General features: G+C 34.8%; 1 protein-coding gene across 2 annotated transcripts in view; it reads left to right on the top strand.

Moving 5' to 3' along the window:
• Positions 1-2,326: 2,326 nt before the first annotated feature.
• The window catches only part of LOC123542200 (CLK4-associating serine/arginine rich protein-like), a 90,646-nt gene continuing 71,517 nt past the window's right edge, over positions 2,327-21,455 (top strand). For both annotated transcript variants that reach the window (XM_053543994.1, XM_053544003.1), the window contains exons 1-7: positions 2,327-2,484; positions 13,195-13,330; positions 14,299-14,396; positions 15,032-15,127; positions 15,537-15,619; positions 16,302-16,386; positions 17,344-17,468. In XM_053543994.1, coding sequence (XP_053399969.1) covers positions 13,232-13,330; positions 14,299-14,396; positions 15,032-15,127; positions 15,537-15,619; positions 16,302-16,386; positions 17,344-17,468 — 586 coding nt within the window. In that variant the 5' untranslated portion in view covers positions 2,327-2,484; positions 13,195-13,231. The remainder of the gene's footprint in view (positions 2,485-13,194; positions 13,331-14,298; positions 14,397-15,031; positions 15,128-15,536; positions 15,620-16,301; positions 16,387-17,343; positions 17,469-21,455) is intronic.

The following is a 21,455-nucleotide window of genomic DNA, read 5'->3' as shown; positions in this document are numbered from 1 at the left end:
TTACCTCGGCCTGATGTTTATCATCAAACCGTACTGATTTTTTTGTCTTTTCCAAACATTACCGTCTTATTGTGCTGATACCAGCGTATTTTATCAATAGCGGATTCTATGGAAAAAGGCCTTTGATTGGATACATTCGCACCTGCCTCCTCGTCTTCTAAAGCCTGACAGAATCGTACAACCGCCATGTTGTACATTCGTTCATCAGGCATTTCTCTATATGCTTTGGAGGCTAAATCGACTATTCTCTCACCCGATTCACCTAGAGATTCGTCTGATTTTTGTGTAGCACTTTGAAATTCAAGAATCAGAGTGTCTGTTATGTCTCTGTAATCGAACCTAATCTTGAATTTCCTAATAAGCTCTAAATAACCAATGTTTGGCTGTGAGAGTGAGAGTAAAAATCACTGGCCTTACCATTTAAGCACCAGCATAAACGTGTTTTCTTTTCTCTTACCGTCCATTGGTTTTCTTCTGCGTAGGTGGTAAACATAACATAAAAGGATCACCATTTACCGGTACCATCGAAAATTAATGTTTTCGGGATATTGAAAGATCTAACTCTATCCCGTCTATACCGGTTTTCAGCGTTCCTGTTATCATCATCAGTTTCTACCTCATCCCCACTACTATCAGATTGCCGATTTTGTACAGGTCTTGCTGCAGGTCTCCGGCCTGGCCTGTCATTGACAACTTGCCTCTTATTCACACCAACATTCCGCTCATGACGCCTGCGTGGAGCCGGCAATGGAGTATCGGTTGGTGGGTTACCAGTTGGTTGAGGCGTTTAAATTTGATCAGTGGGGGTAATATTTTGTTCCAATTTAATTGGAACTCCACCTATTTGTGGGTAGTAAGCCGGCATCCTAAATGAAGCAGGATAACCCGGATACTGTGGTTCCATGTAATATGGAAAACACATAGGAGGCATAGGTGGCCTTCCATATGGCAAATTGTACATTTGCTCAAGCTGCATGTTATGCATAACTTGTAATGGGTTAGGTGGTGGCATGTTTCCCATATCTTGTCTAAATTGACGGTAATTAAGGGAATCATTACCATACCTCTGAAAATCACTAGTTCCCGAGTAATCTGGAACCTGTGATTCCTGTCTATATGAACTACTATCATAGTTATGATAATCTTCAGGATTATCATAAAACTGTTGCGACTGGTCCATGAAAGTTGTTCTTTTAGTCTTGGGAATAGCACCAGAAGCTCTTGATAACCCATAAGTAGAACTTTGATTTGCCAAATGTTCCCTAGTGGGGGTATCATATTTATGAGTGTAAGAGGTTTAATAAGAAAGTGAAAAACCCCTATCTCCTGCAATAGATTGATTCATTGTGGTTGGTACAGTGACAGGTGGTGCTACTGATGTTGGGAAAGCATAAGCACCAGCAATATTAACCATGTTTAGTGCTGTTATACTTGTTGTTGTTGTACTTATTGTTGTTGTACTTGTTGTTGTTGTAATTGTTGTTGTTGGTACCAGTTGCAATGGAGAGGTTCGTGGGGAATCCTCCACGGATGATTCATGAGAATGAATTGATTCATGTATTTCAAAATCACCTAAAGAGTAATCAATTTGATTGTCTGATATACCAGGAAATTCAGTTGCAAAACTACTTGGTGTGATCGGCTTTTCAGCCCTCAACAATATAATTTGCCAAGCACGCCTCGGTCCAATGTATTTAGTACTAAGTAAATCATCAGAAGAAGCTGTGTTAATTGGTATAATGATTTCATGCAAACCATCGAGCATAGACTTGCGATGTAATTCAGCGATTTATTGCTGTTTTGGCATACAGAAATTAAATAGAAAAATGGCATAATGGCGGATACAAATAGTCCTCAGTTTTTTTGTTGTTTTTTTTTTTTTGCTCTGTAGAGCTATTTTCCTTATTTTCTTTGCAATTTTTTTGCTAAAATCACATGACAGATCTATGCTTGACATGTAGGTAACATTTTCATAGTGAAATAACAACATGACAAAATTTTTCATGGAAACTTAGATCATACACCACAAGTATAATTTGGGGTCTCATTTTTTAGCTGATTTTGCAGTTTGTGTGTTTGACTGAAATTATTTTTCTTGCATCAAACATGACCCCCACTTTTCTTTTGATTTTTAGTTAGCACTGACAATATTCTTCAAGAAAATATAAGTTACAGACATTTAAAATGGGTCCTGATGTGTGCTGCGGTCATTGGAAATAGGTCAATTTTATATAGAATAAAGAACAACAACTATTTAGTTTGTTATAACCTTTTAGTGTAGCCGGTGATTTGGAGGTATTAGACCTATATATTTAAATTTTCACAGCGTTTTTAAAAAATGACACCGTTTATAAACAACAACAACAACTTTATTAATAAAACTAAAAGTTATTTTTGTTATGCTATTTTCATTTAATTGTCATAAATATGCATGTCTGTAATTAAGTCAGAATGTACTTTTGTTATTAGAGAACTTAGAAGCAGGTAATATGTTGTTTAAAATTTTTTGTTTGCACTTTGCGGACGTTCGAGTTTGCTGGGGCGGCACGAAAACCCCAAATATACCCAAATCTTACCCAAATATACCCAAATACACCCAAATCTTACCCAAATCTGGTCATATATGACTTATTTAGCAATGAATAAGATCAATCTTGTTAATAATGTGTTAATTGACAACTTTTAAACTGATCTAGACATATTTTTTCAAAGATTTAGCTATTTTAAACAGTTATTATCGAGAGAAAATGAATGACCGGAAACACCGGATAGCGCCGAAACATCGGGAAGCACCTTTATAAAACATAAAAGGGATGTTCTGATCAGGTTTTAAGTGCTATAAATCGATTGTTCATTTAAAAAATATATAATATGATAAATTTTAGGCTAATTAGATTTCATATATTACGGTGGTAAGATAGTTTACATTATGCGAGTGCTTTCCGGTCCTGCGATCCTTTCAATTAGACATAAGAATATCTGAAGACATTTTGAATATTTAAGTGCTCCTGAATTTCAGAGTGTTATATCTCATATTTTATGAATTGATTATAATGTTTCCCCAAGCGGATTAATCAATAATTACCGAAAAAAGTACTAACCAACGCACAGGAATGTTCACTTCACGAATGTAAAAGCACGAGCGGAAATTGATATATTAGATATACTTCTTTAAATATAGGGTTAGATTTGTATTTAAAATTAATATATTATTTGAAAATGTAAGAAAATATGATAAATATTTTGTCCAATTAGGTCCCATCATTACTGTCATACAATAATATACATTTTGTGCTTTCCGGTCTCGAATCAAAACAAACTTTTTTCTAAACGAAAATCAGAGCATAACTAAAACATTTATCTATATGATTTTGCAACTGGAGATATGTCAAAACACGTACAAAAATATACAAACACATGATACACATATACATACAAACATAAAGCAGATGATGAACTAATAGAAATTATCATAGCTGTGTTCAGCTTTAACTAAACTTTTATAAACACAAATTAAAGAAAAAACTGATTTGTAAGTGTTATGAATACGACGATCCAGAATTTCTATATATGTTTTCTTATCATTATTTAACATACGTTATATATCCTCTTTATTTGCTTACCGGAAAGCTCTTAGCGCATAATGAGGTACTAATTCAATCACAGCGGTTGTATATTAACGATAATAGGTGTTAATTCAATCTCCAGTGATTGCTGTGGTGTTTATATATTATGACAACCGGAAAATATAGTTTGATGTTGACGCTTGAGAGTTCACTTTATAAATTTGTCTGCTGATTAGGGAAATCAACATGATTTATCTTGCCTTATTTAGGCAAGAACCAGCACTGAATAACACTACCATAACGAACCTTTAAGAAAAATTACAAAAACATCGCTGACCTCAAAATCGAAATATAATAACAATACAATAATTTGTGTCAAAGACCTATAAAAATGAATTATCATTTTATACTTCCTTGTTTGTGTTCATCTTTTATAAAAACAAAAAATAAAATATTAGAATAAGTTTTGCTTTTGTTAATTGGATAAGTACATAAGAAATACACAGTACATTTCCATAACCCAAGTAAACCCGGTGGAAATTTTTTTTAATTATTCATTTCTAGCTCGACTATTCGAAGAATAGGGGAGCTATCCTACTCGCCCCGGCGTCGGCGTGATCGTGAGCGTTAGCGTTAGCGTGAGCGTCACACAAATGTTAAAGTTTGCGTACCACCCCAAATATTTTCAAAGTCCATTGAGATATTGCTTTCATTGGAAGATTTTACCAGGAAAACAATATCCTGATCTTAGGGTCGTGGTTTTGAATCCCGAAAGTGGATTTGGCCGCGACCTCAATGCATTTTGCTTTAAGCCCTCTGTGTTTCCTTTAAAGGCGGGAAATTGCACACATGTCGTCTGCAGTGTTGACGAGAGTCATTTCCGGATATGATGCGCAAATTTGTTTAAAAATACTAAAATAACAGAGAAGGAATGGAGGAAACTTTAACTTTAGAGAATTGTAGACTTTTGAACAAACAATTTGCGATCTTTGATATTTATTTATCTTTCAATGTTTTAACGTGTCAAGATTTATATCAGAAATATTACTATCTTGTGAAAACCTGCGAAATACGAAGTTTGTTAGCAAAATATTTGAATTTAGCCAGGTTTCAAATAATTTTTTTAGATGTTTCAGACATCTTAGATTCAAATTTATTCAATGTGGGCCAGTGACAGTATTAAGGTTTAAAAAACTTTGTTCTTAAATCACGATATTTAAGAATCATAAGAGACTAAATTAATTACTATACATATCACGAAATTCTCCAAATAGTGGAGCTAAAAAAGCATGGCTGCTCCCGTAAGTTACTAGAGACTGTGAAAATATGTATAGAAATATTTGTGTTGATGGATTAAAAGTGCTTTGAAGAACTGACTTACATTACACAGGATCTATAACTATGTTCTTCTCTTTTATTTTTACAAAATTATGCCCATTTTCGACTCGTACTTATTCAGTTAACAACGCTGTGTAATAGTCTAGCGTTGCTGTCCTCCGACTGCTCTTTTTTGTATATATAAATGATACCAATATTGTCTTTAAGTTGCAAGAAAGATTAATGAAAACAATAAGAAATAAACAATATATGGCTTATTTTCGCAATTATAAAAAGTATTTTCGTCACCGCTTGTTTATTTCATTATTACCTAATATGCAAAATCGCACGCGTATTTGGCGGGATTTGATTAATAAAAGCTCTTTCGCTTATTTATATATTTGAATTACTTATGATTCGCATTATATTGTTATTTAGAAGAATAGATATCTAAATATGATATTGTTATCTAGTATGACTAGTTGAAAATTATTAAATCTTATTTTTTATTCATGTCATGCAATCAGATCTATATCATCAATATTATCATTTAATTCATTCTTTGTTACTGGTTATAAGAAACTGGTTATTAGATCATTTGAAGCATTTATGACAGTAAAATCTTTAAATTATCAAATATAACAGCGAATTTGTAGGGCCATAACTCTGGTGTTACTAGGGCAGTCTGACTGAAACTTGACGGGCCGCATAAACTCATAGCGATGAACATGTATATGAAGTTTTATATCAATATTCCCAACCACTTCCTAGATATGGCTCCGGACGGACGGACGGACAACGACAAAATTATATTCTTCCGACTTTCGTCGGGGGATAATTAAAACTAAAATAGCAGCAAAAAGTGTGTCATTTATAGAATACTTTTCGGATTAATAAAGTTATTTTCGACACAGGTAAATTAATTTTGCTATTTTCTTATCATTGGTGCGAGATTATTTATTTTTCGTTTTTACGAGTGTATTGGTATGATTTATTTTGTTATATGAAAATAAAATCAAATTAGACATAAAATAAAGTAAATATGGCTTATTTTCGTAAACATTTTATTCTCGCGAAAGTAAAAAGAAAAATAACCTTATGTTCGCACTTTATGCTTACCGATGATAACTTGACATGATTTTAATAATATACTTTTATCATGCAATTTCCAAAAAATATGAACACCGATTTTATCTATTATTATCCAGTTTTCAGTAAATTCATATTCTTTCTTTCTTCATACTGGCATACAGTTACGGTAAAAAATCAAAATTGAATTGCATGTACATAAAACAATTATAATCTTTTGATAGCGATTACGCCTTTTGTCTTTATTTCTCTGTAAAGAAATGTATCAAATAGTAACATTTAGAATATTGTTCAAATTTTAACCAATAAGGAAATTATTTCGCTCATATTCATCATATTTTTCAAAAGAAAATAATTTAGCTTCTAGTGACAAACTCTAGCAAACAAGTCGAGAATGACCAAATGGAATTTTTTTCTTTGTTTCAGTATTAATCTATGTCCTTTTTATAGTTACAGTATTCAACTAGGTCCGTTCACAAGTTTAAATTTACAGTAACAGTATTAAACTATGTCCGTTCACAATTTTAAATTTTGAGTTACAGTACAACTTTAATGTTTTAATTTCAGAATTCATCTTTGTCCGGTTTTTAGATACAGTACTCGTCCATGTCCGTTCACGTGTTTTAATTTATTATTATTATTATTATTATACCAGATTTATATAGCGCCCTGTTCATGATCAATTTCACGTTCAAAGGCGCTTTACATATTTCATTTAAAGCTTCAGTATTCAACTATGCCCGTTTACAAGTTTAAATCTATATTTACATACTAATTATCGACGCTTGTTTACAACTTTAATCTTTAAGTTTTAGTATTCACCTATGTCCGTTTTATAGTTACAGTATTCATTAATGTCCGTTCACAATTTTAAAATTTAAAGTTACAGTATTCACCTAAGTCCGTTTTATAGTTACAGTACTCGTCTAAGTCCGTTCTTAAGTTTAAATTTATAGTAACAGTATCTATCTATGTATAATCCATTGTTGTATGTTTTTGTAGTTGTTGATGTTTTTATTGAGAAAAAAAAAAACATAAATGGCGATTACTGCCCCTGCCAGTGTATACAAACTACTAGCACTCTTGCCGTCCGTTTTATGTAGGCTATTTCTGCAATATATTAAATTTAGATAATATAAAAAAGAAAAGATTAACCACTGTCCCCACAAATATAAAATGTATTTATCACCAATACCAATACCCGTTTGAGAATTTCTTGTATATATGTTTTGCGAACATATTATTGCAAAATGTTATTTTGTAACCTGTGCTTCTTCAATAAAGTTCTGTTCTGTTCTGTTCTGTATTTTCAATAGCATAATGTACATCACATACACATGATTGTTATATATGTGCATAATGTATGTAAGTTCTTCAGTTCATTTCACTGGCTGGTAGGTGATATTAGAAATACGTACTTGAAACGAGTTGGAACGCACGTGCGATTTTCCCACCTAAACTGAAACTAAACGCCTTACAGGCAGTACATACATATATATACTTTCTTCACATGAATTTCATACATTTTTATTATCTTGCAATTAGCTATCCCACAGGTATTTGATATTTAATCAGAAAATGAAATAAAACTATCGATGTATCAAGTCACAAAAGAAATATATCTTTCTTCTTAAAAATAACGATCTCGAAAGAACACACTTGTTTATAGAAGGGGCCGGGTGCGCGGGGGAAGGGTTGATTTTTGCGGAAGATGCATACTTTATCGTCTGATTGAATATCAAGTTGATGTGGCTAGAAAAGGTGATGATATCAGTTTCCACGACCGTTCTCCAGGATCTTATGTGAAAGAAGGCAGTGAACAGCTCTGTTTATCAAGTGAAATAAATAAGAAATTTGTCCTAAAGTTTCATTTTTTTACAAGGATCGTTAAGCGAAAGCAAGCACATTACAAGGTGTTATCACGGACAGTTATTCTCATGACTACCTCACTGAAATCGTTGACATGAATACATTGCTCAGTAATTTGGACATAATTCAATATTTTCGAATTATTTATAGGAAATAAATTACCAAAACAGTCATAATACGTTCGTTTCACATAATTATAAGTAGATTTGCTCTAAATATAATGTATTTTGAGAAGATTTGGGTGTATTTGGGTAAGTTTGGGTATATTTGGGTAAGATTTGGGTATATTTGGGTTTTTCGTGCGGCCGGTTTGCTGCATGGCGGTCAATAGCTCAGAGATGTTTATATGCTGTTAGGTGTAATGTAATGGCCTATTATTTTATTATTGTGGGCCTGTTACTTTATTATTATGACATGTTCATACTTAAATTATTATTTTATTTTAAAGAGAAGAAAGAAAGGAAATTGTAATGTAATGGCCTGTTACTTTATTAATTATGACATGTTCATACTAAAATTATTATTTTATTTTAAAGAGAAGAAAGAAAGGAAATTGTATGTAATGGCCTTTCAGGACATAGTTATAAAGTAATATAGAAACAGTTCAGTATTCTAAAATATTGCCTCTCCGAAATATTGTTCTCTCTGTTTCATACACATGTGTAATTGTATATTGCTATCCTAAGGTTAACAAAGTACAGTTCTTCTCTGTACCAGGCATACAGGTAGCCAACTGGACGCTGGCATATTTCCATTATACACTGCAGATTCATGCAGATTCAGCAGTCTGCAGAATGTTGTATCACCATATTTGTAATAACGCTCGGACATGATAGCTAATTACCAACAATGCTCTTGGGTATATTTCCTATATAACTCTGATTAACGAGAGAGAAAGGGAGAACTGTTGAGAACGGCACGGGGAACCGAATAGATTAGACTCTTTTAGTTATTTGGGCTAAAACACCTTGGGTTAGCTATCATTGTCAGTGCGTCTCACTTTTCCATAAGAACTTGGGTTGAACTTTAAATAAAAACTGTTGACGCGATACTGCTATAATCTCGCGAACATATAATGAATGTCGCACTTAAATTGGTCTAGAAATGTAAATTTTGGGGGACAGATATATGTATGGGACGACCGGAACCGGTATGATTCGTTCATTATTTCTTCCATATCTGAATAGAAGGAGTTTCCTGCAAAAACGTCATTTTGATCAACAATAAACAATTTTAAGCTATGTTTCTGTATCTGCAGACAAGAAAAACATTCAGTCTAATGATTAGCAGCCTACATGTAGTACTTCATGTCGCTTCATAAAACTGAAAGCCCGACAGACCACACCAACCTGATGTTGTTTACCGTACTCCACCCACTGTCTCGGCAGGTGAATGAAAGTGTGTCTGTTAACTGCTTAAAATCTCCGCCGACTATCCGACACTATCTCCAAAACAAAATCAAACCACAAAGGGTGCAGAAAATTCGGATGAAGTAAAAATGAAAAATGACACCAAATTTCAGGAAAGTTGGATTTAAAAAGTATCGATGGATGGAATACAATAAAGACTACAATTTTAGTCATGTTACTGTCTAATTGCAACGGCATACGGTCAAAAGTTGTTGTCCCCAGGATTTTGAAAATGTCCCCACATTTTTTATATCAAGGAGTCATGTGTCCCCACCATTTTTGATCCTTGGCAGACCCCCAGGGCTATTTTTATTAAAGTTGGCAGTGGCCAGGGGTCTGGTAACCGGACCTCTAGACCTGGAGACTAGAGGACCAGACCTCTAGACAATCCTTGTAAGGCAGATGCAGGGTTGTCAATAAGTTTTTGTTAAACAGGCTGAAATAGAAAAGTAGGTGGCCAGGTAAGGTGGTTCGGGGGCAAGCTGCCCCGGAAAATTTTAAAATTCAGTGCTTCATTTCCTGCATTTTGAGAGCATTTAAGAACATCTTTTCCACTGCATTTTTAAATACAATATACCCCATCTTTTCACATTTTTATGGGCTCACCTGTTAAATTTGGAAAAAATAAAATCAAGTTGTCTTAAGGTAAAATTCTTTGTTTCTTTGAGATAATTAACATTAACTAAACAGCTAGTAATAGTATCAGCCAACATCAGAGGGGCTGCAGTATCAGAAAGAATCACAGTCTGAATTGTGTGGTAGTGTTGGAATGGTGTAGTGTGTGGTTGTGTGATAAAAGCAGCTAAAAATGGTAGTGATATGTACCGTACAAGGGGTGCATTACATGAATGGCAAAACTATTAGGAAATTGGGGTCACGAAAATAGGTGACAAACGAAAATGAGGCAATCAAGGCTAGCATAATTTATAAAACGACAATTTATAACATTTTCTACAACAAGAGTTAATTTTTACCAATTATTTCTGCTTGTTATGGCAGTTTTTCACTGGAATTTGCCAAAATCAGTTTAAATACGGTCATGATTTTAAAAGTCTTGAAAATTTTCGCGGATGTCCCATCACTCTCATCATTCCTGAGTTTTTGCTACAAAATATAACTTAAAATGGCTACTTCGACACTACTTTCGTAAATCTGCTTGTAAAAGAAAAAGTGTAAATCAGGTTTATACATGCGAAAAACATTGCCGCGAAAATGGTAACTGATGTATATTTTTCATGTAATAGTATTACATGTAATAGTACTAATACCTGACATTGCCTTTTAATTCAGTCTGTGAAACATGATGATGCTAGCTTGGATTTCGTCAGTTATGATGTATGTATATCATCATTTATAAAGGCGGAGCTTAAATAATTTTTCCGATAAAATACGTCACGCATTCTACATCCAAAGCTGTCATTGGCTTATGGCATGTTTTAACTTGAGTCAAAGATTGAGAAGCACGTGGCAGTGTGTATGAATTACTCTATCGGTTTATGACATGTCGCTCGGCAATTAAGATTGAACAATCGCCCATGATAACACGCTGTGTATTGTGTATTATGAATGGAAACGGCCGTGGATAATATCAATTTTTTGGCTGGATAGAGAGTTCTTGATACAAGTTAATACACATTATATTTTTGTAACAGAATCGTGAAAAAAAAAACGCTGTGGTCGGCAGGTTCAACTTTTTAGGCCCGATCAAAAAAAAAAATTTTGTGAATTTGAACCGTCCATTTCGGCCGGCGGCCGGTTCTTATTGACAACCCTCGCTAGTGGAGTTTTACATCCCTGGCATGCCACCCTTTGATTGACAGCCTGTGATTATGATGCCTATAGCAGGATTTCCACTACAATTTGCCAATGGCGAAAAAAAATAAAATAGTGGCGAAAATATTTTTTGCCATAAATGTATTTTTAGCTCATCTGATTTTTTGAAAAAAAATGATGAGTTATTGTCATCACTTGAGCGGTTGTTGGCGTCGCGCTGAAGTCGGCGTAAAATGGTTAAGTTTTATGTTTAGGGTCAGCTTTTCTATCAAAACTATCAAAGCTATTGCTTTGAAACTGGAATACTTGTTACCATCATACTAGCAGACCCTGTATAGCAAGAAACATAACTCCATCTTGCTTTTTTGCAAGATTTTTATGGCCCCTTTTGTACTTAGAAAATATCAGATTTTCTTGGTTAAGTTTTATGTTTAGGTCAACTTTCTCCTAAACTATCAAGCTTTTGCTTTGAAAACTTGAAAAATACTTGTTCACACTTCATAAAACCTGTACATCAAGAAAACATAAATCCACTGCTTTTTGCAAGAAATATTGCCCTTTTGGACATGTAAAATATCAGTTTTTCTTGTTAAGTTTTTAATGTTTAGGTCAGCTTTTATTCCTGAAACTATCAAGCTGATTTCCTTATAAAACTTGCAACACTTGTTCACCATATAAGCTGACCCTGTACAGCAAGAAACATACTCCATCCTGCTTTTGCAAGATTTATGGCCCCTTTTGGACTTAGAAAATATCAGTTTCTTGGTTAAGTTTTATGTTTAGGTCAACTTTTCCTTAAATATCAAAGCTATTGCTTAACAACTTGCACTCTTGTTCACCATCATAAGCTGACCCTGTTACACAAGCAAAAACTCCATCCTGCTTTTTGCAATAATTATTGCCTTTTGGACTTAAAAAATCATTTTCTTGGTTGAATAATTGTTTAAGTTCAACTTTTCTCATAAAACATCAAAGCTATTGCTTTAAAACTTGCAACAGTTTTATTACACCATCATAAGTGGACACTTACATCAATGAAACATAACTCATCCGCTTTTTGCAAGTGATGGCCTTTTAGACTTAGCAAATCAGGGTAGGACAATATTTCTATTATACAAAAAAAATCAGATGAGCGTCAGCACCCGCAAGGCGGTGCTCTTTTTATAAGGTGTATTTTTTTGTCTGAAGAACTCTCCATCAACTAAGTGATTAGCAATTCAACAGCCGTTACACGATAGTATGTTCAAACACTGCCACGTGCTTCTTGATCTAAACATACAATAAACAAATAAACGGGAGGTGGCAAGCACACGACACACAGCACACCACACTTGACGCATCAACAGACCAATGCCACACTAATGGTGGCTTGATTTTGGGGATTTATTTTTTAGTTTAAAGATAATGTTAATAGGAAACGTATTTGCTAACTTTGGATTAATACTACAAGTAGTACAACAGAATCCAAGTATATTATACATGTTATTAATGATTTCATAGTATTTGCTTACAAAACCTGCCTGTTAAATAAATGTGATTCTACTACAGAGATGGCTCTGGATATTATTTAGCTGTCGCCAACACTTCGTCATTTGGCCAAAGTTGGAGCCAACATTGGTGCCAAAGGAAAATGGGGAATGAAAGTTCATTTTACCTGCATTATAAACTACAAGAACAAATACTAAAATTCAAGTTCATTTATTTCAGTTCTATTTTCAGAACTACAAAACAAATAGAATAAAAAGCACAGTTTAAAGAACATTTTAGTAAAATGAATGGTTTACAAGTTCTTTTAACCATTTCTAAATAAAGTACAAACTGCAGTATGAAAAAAAGTCACCTTTAAATTTTTATCCGAAATTTACGCGTCCGAAACAACTTTAAGTAAACAGATTACAATAGTCTGAAAAACTCGGCGATTCAGATTTCTCCCGGAGGCAATAATTAGGCAAAGTGGCCAACTTTACAGCAACGGTGTAGGATGTTCCTTGGTGTCATTGAACAAAAAAATGTCTTGGTCCAATCTTTGCTTTGTTATCGCCAAAAACTTGCGCCAATTGATCAAAATTAATGCCAGATTTTTTAAATCGGTGCATTTGTCACCATTGGTGGCCGACAGCACGACCCCTGCTACCATTATTAAGCATGAATTTTAGTTTTCACTTTTCCAGATATTAACTGTTGTAAAGAATACTTTGCAAGTACAAAATGTGGCATGAAGCACGTAGACAGGAGAAGAAGATCAGAGGTTTAATGGTGGATTATAAGAAAAGAGCAGAGAGACGCAGGGAGTTCTATGAAAAAATAGTATGTTTTACTCAATATTGCTTCTTTTTGTATCCTTTAGCTCACCAGAGTAAGTGCTCAATGTGAGATATCGTGATCATTTGCTGTCTGTCATTGTCGGTCTTTGCATCTGTTCTACTTCTGTTAACAGTTTTCTTCAAACAAAATCTCTTCTCAAATTATTTGGTGGAGGTTCCTTGGATGGTCCTCTTCGAAAATCTTTTAATGCAATCTCCTTTTAAACCACTTTTCTTATTTTGAGATAAGTTTAATATTGAAATGTTTTGGGTGAGCTTTAAATATAGATGGATGTCCGTTATGTCGTTCACAATTTACATGTATCATCTTCTCCTCTGAAACAGTTCCTCAGAATTAAACAATTCCTCAGAATTATACCACACTTGGTCTTAAGCATCCTCTCAAATTTGTTCAAATGGTTCTGCTTAACCCATTTTATGGGCAGCTAGAGATAAAAATAGAAAAACGTTGAAACAACTTCTCATGAACCACTGGATGGATCTCTATGAAACTTGGTCTTAAGCATAATTGTAAAGTCCTTTGAATTCCCAATTTTGTCACTATGTGGCAGTTGATTATAGTTGTAACTTTGTTTACATAGTCACTAGGTGGCAGTCAATTAAAGTTGTAACTTTATTAACATTTTCACTAGGTGGCAGTCAATTAAAGTTGTAACTTTGTTTACATTATCACTAGGTGGCAGTTGGTTAAAGTTGTAACTTTGTTTACATAGTCACTATGTGGCAGTCAATTAAAGTTGTAACATTAGGTGGCAGTCGGTTAAAGTTGTAACTTTGTTTACATAGTCAATAGGTGGCAGTTGATTAAAGTTGTAACATTAGGTGGCAGTAGATTGAATTTGTAACTTTATTAACATTTTCACTCGGTGGCAGTCGATTAAAGTTGTAACTTTGTTTTCATTGTCACTAGGTGGCAGTCAATTTTTCACACATATCATTGTTTATGTTCAGAGAGCTGATCCTGCACTGTTTGTTCGAGTGTTTGGTCAACAATGTAAGATAAACTTAGACCCTGCCATTGCCCTAGCTGCTGAAAGCCCACAGAGCATGTAAGTATCAAACATAACAATATATATATAGAATAAGTAGTAGTAGGGGTAATTTGCTTTAAGTAGCTGCCTCACAGAAGTAGTCACCATTTTAATTGACAAAATTTTGTTTATTGTTAATTTAACTTGTGCAACAAGAAAACACCTGGTTTAAAAGATCATTTTATGCCCGTACCTTGTAACTGGTTGGTAATGGTAAAAAATCTGGGTGATAATAGCAGACTTTTGAAGGAGAATCAAAGAAAATAAATTAGTAACTATATTCACCTGAGACGGACGGGGCCCCCGTGGCCAAATGGTTAAGGTCACTGACTTCAGATCACTTGCCCCTTACTGTTGTGGACGGTAGAATTCATCATGTAAAGAGGCCAGCCAGATTGCTCCTGGAAGGTCAGTGGTACTACCCAGGTGTCCGTCCATGCCTGAACACATGTCTAGAAGGCCACCTTTGGTCTTCCTTTACCATCAAGAGGTAGAAAGATTGCCCTATGACCTAGATTTTGTAAGTAAAGAAACATGTTGAGTTTAAGGGAGTATAAAGTAAATGAAAACATGTATGAAGTCTATGTTGAAATATAAAATGTAAAGTATCCTTTAGATAAAATGACATTAAACACATACAATATTTCCACCAGGATGCCATGGCAGGGTGACACCAGCAACATGATCGACAGGTTTGATGTACGTGCTCATCTAGATATAATGCCACCAGAGAAGTCCTACACTATAGAGTAAGTACAAAAATACATTCAGTTTTCCTTTCTTTGATCATGACAACCAGAGTTCTGTATTCTTTATTTAACAAATTTGAAAGTAGACCACCCATGGAACATTCCTGTGGAGTTTGGTTGCCTCATTGTCTTGATGTCATTCAGCTTTGAAGCAGTTATATTGTGGCAGTCATGATTAGACCTGGTTGAAATATTCCAACTCCAACAAGTAGTTATGGCATACCCCACCCACAAATTTATCATATGTATGTAGGTCATGACTATGAGGATTTTGACTTGTATAGTTTGAAAACTCCTGCATTTAATACAATTATAGTATAATTGGTAAAAACCACTGAAAAGTCATGAAATAAACTGAAAAAAAAATGCGTTTTACTGGTAAGATTGAATATCTTTTACTCCTTTATAGATTAAGCAAAGACGAGGAGGATGAAGAAAGACGAGCTAATTACGAACGCTACAGGATTCTTGTTGAAAACGAATGTGCTGGCTGTATGTATCTGTGTAAAAGATATTAATCTTTAGCCTGCTGGCAGCAAGTGATTCGGCCTTTGCTACCAGTGCAGACCAAGATCAGCCTGCACAGACGTGCAGGCTTGTCTTGGTCTGCACTGTTTGCTATTCAGTCAGTAAATTTTCTGTTAACACCCCTTTGGATAACGAATGGTATTGCTCAAATTGAATGATGGACCAGTCCAATTTAGAAATTTAGAATGTTAAAGGTTAATATATATTAATCTTATATTGTTGTTATATGTATTGAAAATTTGGGATGGACATGTTCTAACAGTTTTTTGTTAGTTCTGTAAAGTTATAGAAGACTGGATTACGAAATCATTAGTCAAACCTGTGTTGTGTTTTTTTCTTTAGATTTTAATACATGGCCTAGTATTGAGATTTTTGTGGCATTTTCCTCAGAATGAGAAAATTTAATGAGGTTAATGAAATAAAAGGAAAATTGACAGGAAAATGTAGGAAAATTATATTTAGTCAATGCTACATGTATTATACCTTCAATGTAAGTATGGATCTTGATAAAAAATAAAAATGAAAAAATCTGTTTGTTCCATTATGGTTTTAAATTAGCTTATACATTTTTTTCTAACAAAAAACAACAAATGATGGAAAGGTAGTGTACAAAATATATTTTTCTAATCCAGAACTTTATTTACAGTGACTGAAGAACAAGCCTTGCACCAATTATATCTGGATGAACAGTTTGGTGCTATAAACAAAGATGGTGAAGAGGAGAAAAATAAGTAAGTGTTTCAATTTCAGAGAAATTTTGAAAATGAGGGGGTGGAAATGTTATGGAAATTTTTATAATCTGGGTGTCAGTGCTCAGTTTTCTGAAGGTGTGTGTGAAGACAAACATGAAAATGTGTTCATGATTTTTAGCTCACCTTAGCTTGTAGTGCTCATTGAGCTTTTCATATCATCTTATGTTTGGCGTCTGTTTGTTTGTCAACAGTTGCTTTAAGCTACATCTTCTAAACTATTAGGTAAATTTCAACCAAACTTGCACTGTTTGCCATTTAGTCAGTATCTTTTTGGTATGCACCCCTTTTAATAGTTTATGGTACTGTCCAAATTGAAAACTGGACGAGTTCATTTAATAATAGAAATTTAACAGGGTAAGGGTTAAGCTTCTATTTAGGATAAATTTTGCAACTGCCTTGATGTTTAATTCTTATTTTCTAATTTTGATCCCATAATGCGCTGACTTCCAGGAAATTAGTAAATATATTAACACACACTTTAGGTATAACCAGTTTCATCTATCTATATCCCACATTACATCAGTGTTTGTCCCAAATTATACACATTTTGCTAACAGCATATCAAAATGTCAGGAAACTACTAGTATAAATTATTTTTTGCCTGACATATTTTATACACTTTTGTTGTATCAGGGTATAAATCAACTGTGAACTTTCATGTGCGCAAGGTCTGGTATATCCAAACCTGTGACATATATTTTGTTACAACATTAACTTCACTGACCAAAACTATTTACATTTTCAGTTTCACCCTTTCGAATTAAACATGCTGTGTTATGAATTGTATGCTTTTCAAATTTGCAGATTCTGTTTGAAGAGTTTTAACCTTTTGAAGTAGGTCTTACTGAAGCCGTGCCAATCAAACGACAGCATTCCGTTGGCCATTTTGCCCCCACATAGTCATGTCAAAATATTCAAATTACCTTGCTGTTGCAGATTGCGGGATAAAAAAGCAGCTATAGGCTACACATACGAGGATAGTACAGAAGGAAAGAAGGAGGAAGAAGAAAGTGAGGAGAGTGAGAGTGAAGAAGAAGAAGATATAGAAACTCTTGACCTAGGTAAGATATAGTGTTACCTCTTGGGAGCAAACACCACTGGGAAAACTAAAATTAGCTTGTTGTATGGAGGTTATTGTACCCCCCGACAACAAAGTTGTAAGGGGGGGTATACTAGTTTCAGGTTGTCTGTCTGTCCGTCCGTCTGTCCGTAGACACAGTCTTGTGCGCACCATCTCTCCTCATCCCCTTAACACAATTTAATGAAACTTCACACAAGTGATCAGTAATAACAGTAGTTGTGCATGGGACATGTTAGGTTCTTTCAGAAAAAAAAATTGCAGGAGTTACAGGACTTCGTTTTTTGTTAGCTCACCTGTCACAAAGTGACAAGGTGAGCTTTTGTGATCGCGCTGCGTCTGTCGTCCGTCCGTGTGTGTGTCCCTAAACTTTTGATTGTGACCACTCTAGAAGTCACATTTTTAATGGGATCTTTATGAAATTTGGTCAGAATGTTCACCTTGATGATATCTAGGTCAAGTTTGAAACTGGGTCACGTGCCATGAAAAACTAGGTCAGTAGGTCTAAAAATAGAAAAACCTTGTGACCTCTCTAGAGGCCATACTTTTCACAAGATCTTCATGAAAGTTGGTCTGAATGTTCATCTTGATGATATCTAGGTCAAGTTCGAAACTAGGTCGCGTGCCATCAAAACTAGGTCGTAGTCAATAATAGAAAATCCTTGTGACCTCTCTGGAGGTCATATTTTTCATGGGATCTGCATGAAAATTGGTCAAAATGTTAATCTTGACAATATTAAGGTCAAGTTCGAAACTGGTCACTCCGATCCAAAACTAGGTCAGTAGGTCAAATAATAGAAAAACCTACCTTGTGACCTCTCTGAGAGGTCATATTTTTTCATGGGAATCTGCATGAAAAATTGGTCAAAAATGTTTAATCTTGACAATATTAAGGGTCAAGTATCGAAACTGGGTCAACGTCCGATCCAAAAACTAGGTCCTAGTAGTGTCAAATAATAGAAAAACCTTGTGACCTCTGTAGAGGCCATATTTTTTCATGGGATATCTGCATGGAAAATGTGGAGTCACATGATGAATGGTTTAATTCTGATGCACTATGATCTAGGTCAAGTTCGAAATGGTACTGCGGTCAAAACTAGGTTAGTAGTCTAAATAGAAACTTGTGACCTCTCTGAGGCCAATTTTTCATGAGATCTCATGAAAATTGTCAAATGTTTCACATATAATCAAGTTGAAACTGGGTCACGTCGATCCAAAACTAGGTCAGTAGGTCAAATAATAGAAAAACCTTGTGACCTCTGTAGAGGCCATATTTTTCATGGGATCTGCATGAAAATTGGTCTGAATGTTCATCTTGATGATATCTAGGTCAAGTTCGAAATTGGGTCAACTGCGGTCCAAAACTAGGTCAGTAGGTCTTAAAATAGAAAATTCTTGTGACCTCTCTAGAGGCCATATTTTTCATGGGATCTTCATGAAAATTGGTCAGAATGTTCACCTTGATGATATCAAGTTTGAAACTGGGTCACGTGCGGTCCAAAAAGGCATAGGTCAATATAGAGAAACCTTGTGACCTCTAGAGATATTCTTGGATCTTCTGAAATGGTCAATTCATCTTGATGATATAGGTCAGTTGAACTGGTCACTGGCAAAAACTAGGTCAGTAAGTTCAAATAGACTTGTGACCTATGTAGGTCAGTTCGAACTGGGTCACATGTGTGGTCAAAACTAGGTAGTAAGTAAAAATAGAAAAACCTGTGACCTCTGTGAGGCCATATTTTTCATGGGATCTACATGAAAATTGGTCAGAATGTTCATCTTGATAATATCTAGGTCAAGTTTGCAACTGGGTCACATGCAGTCAAAAACTCGGTCAGTAGGTCAAATAATAGAAAAACCTTGTGACCACTCTAGAGGCCATAGTTTTCATGGGATCTGTATGAAAGTTGGTCTGAATGTTCATCTTGATGATATCTAGGTCAATTTTGAAACTGGGTCAACTGCGGTCAAAAACTAGGTCACTAGGTCTCAACATAGATGTTCACCTTTATGATATCTAGGTCAAGTTCGAAACTGGGTCACATGCGGTCAAAACTAGGTTAGTACGTCTAAAAATAGAAAAACCTTGTGACCTCTCTGGAGGCCATATTTTTCATGAGATCTTCATGAAAGTTGGTCTGAATGTTCATCTTGGTGATATCTAGGTCAAGTACAAAACTGGGTCACATGCCTTCAAAAACTAGGTTATTATGTCAAATAATAGAAAAACCTTGTGACCTCTCTAAAGGCCATATTTTTCAATGGATCTTCATGAAAATTGGTCAGAATTTTTATCTTAATGATAACTAGGTCAAGTTCAGAAGTAGGTCACATGAGCTCAAAAACTAGGTCACTATGTCAAATAATAGAAAAAACGACGTCATACTCAGTTCATGTGGGGGCAGGTGAGCGATTCAGGACCATCATGGTCCTCTTGTTGCTATACTATATACATAGACACAATCTTGTGCACACCATCTCTCCTCATCCCCTTGACACAATTTAACGAAACTTCACACAAGTGATCAGTAACAATAGTAGTTGTGCATGGGGCATGTTAGGTTCTTTCATAAAAAATTTTTGCAGAGTTACGGGACTTGGTTTTTTGTTACTATACTTCGTTTTTTTTTGTTACTATACTATATACATAGACACAATCTTGTGCGCATCATCTCTCCTCATCCCCTTGACACAATTTAATGAAACTTCACACAAGTGATCAGTAACAACAGTAGTTGTGCATAGGACATGTTAGGTTCTTTCAACTACAAAAATTGCAGAGTTATGGGACTTTGTTTCTTGTTAACATACTATGTACATACAGTCTGCATATGCAGTCTTGTGCGCGCCTAATCTTCCGAACCCTTGCGCACAATTTAATGAAACTTCACACAAGTGATCAGTACCAACCCTAGTTGTGCATGGTGCATGTTACGTTCTTTTAGATAAATATTCAGCATAGTTATGGGACTTTGTTTTTTGTTACTATACAGTATACATTAAGTCCACATAATTTTGCAATCTTGTGTGCGTCAAATTGCAATGTACTGTGTCAGTGCATGCTGGGGATACATTCATCACCTTTAGTGATAGCTCTAGTTGCGTTTGAGAGATTAATTTATTAACCCTTAGCCTGCTGGCAGCAAGTGATTCTGCCTTTGCGACCAGTGCAGACCAAGACAAGCTTGCACATCTGTGCAGTCTGATCATGGTCTGCACTGTTCGCCATTCAGTCAGTATCTTTTTGGTAATCACCCCATTTAACAGTTAATGGTACTGTCCAAATTGAAAGATGGACAAGTTCATTATAGAAATTTAGCAGGGTAAGGGTTTAGAGTTTTGATATTAAATTAGTATTCTGTCATTATAGAGAGGTGTTTGGTCTTGGGAGAGCTAATACTGTGCATAGTTATTTGTTAAATTATCTTTCTACATTTTAACTGAAATTATTATTTACATTGGGTATTAAAATCTTCGGTGTAACTTTTTATGGTATAGAAAAAATTTACTTGATTATCCCCCACCTACCATTCAGTTTCATTAAAGAACATGACCCTCAGGGGCAGAGCTGGTTATTTTAGCTTGTGATTTGATTCAAACTGAAAATAGTTGTTTTACATTATCACCCACATCGTTTGACACTTGGTCCATAACGCTGGCACCAATTTTTCATGAATTACGTCCCCATTTTACTTAGAATTTCAGGTAAATTTTGGTGCATTTTCACTATATCTCGTGTGACAGCTCTTGTTCTGTGTTGTTATAAAAGTCTTCCACAGTGTGGATTAGATAATATTAGTGACTGTTTCCATTTGTTTTCACAAATTATTTGGAATAATGTCACTTACAAACTCAAAACATTTGATAGTATTGGTTTGCATCATGTTTTGAAACACAAACACTCTAGTTTTGGGAAATTTTTAACTCATCATGCTGGACATGACTGATTCTGCCTTTACAACCAGTGTAG

This window comes from Mercenaria mercenaria, chromosome 1 (genome assembly GCF_021730395.1).
Source record: "Mercenaria mercenaria strain notata chromosome 1, MADL_Memer_1, whole genome shotgun sequence".
In the NCBI taxonomy this organism is placed as follows: Eukaryota; Metazoa; Mollusca; class Bivalvia; order Venerida; family Veneridae; genus Mercenaria; species Mercenaria mercenaria.
The sequence above is the reverse complement of the archived record's forward strand: the minus strand, read 5'-3'. Positions and strand labels throughout refer to the sequence as shown.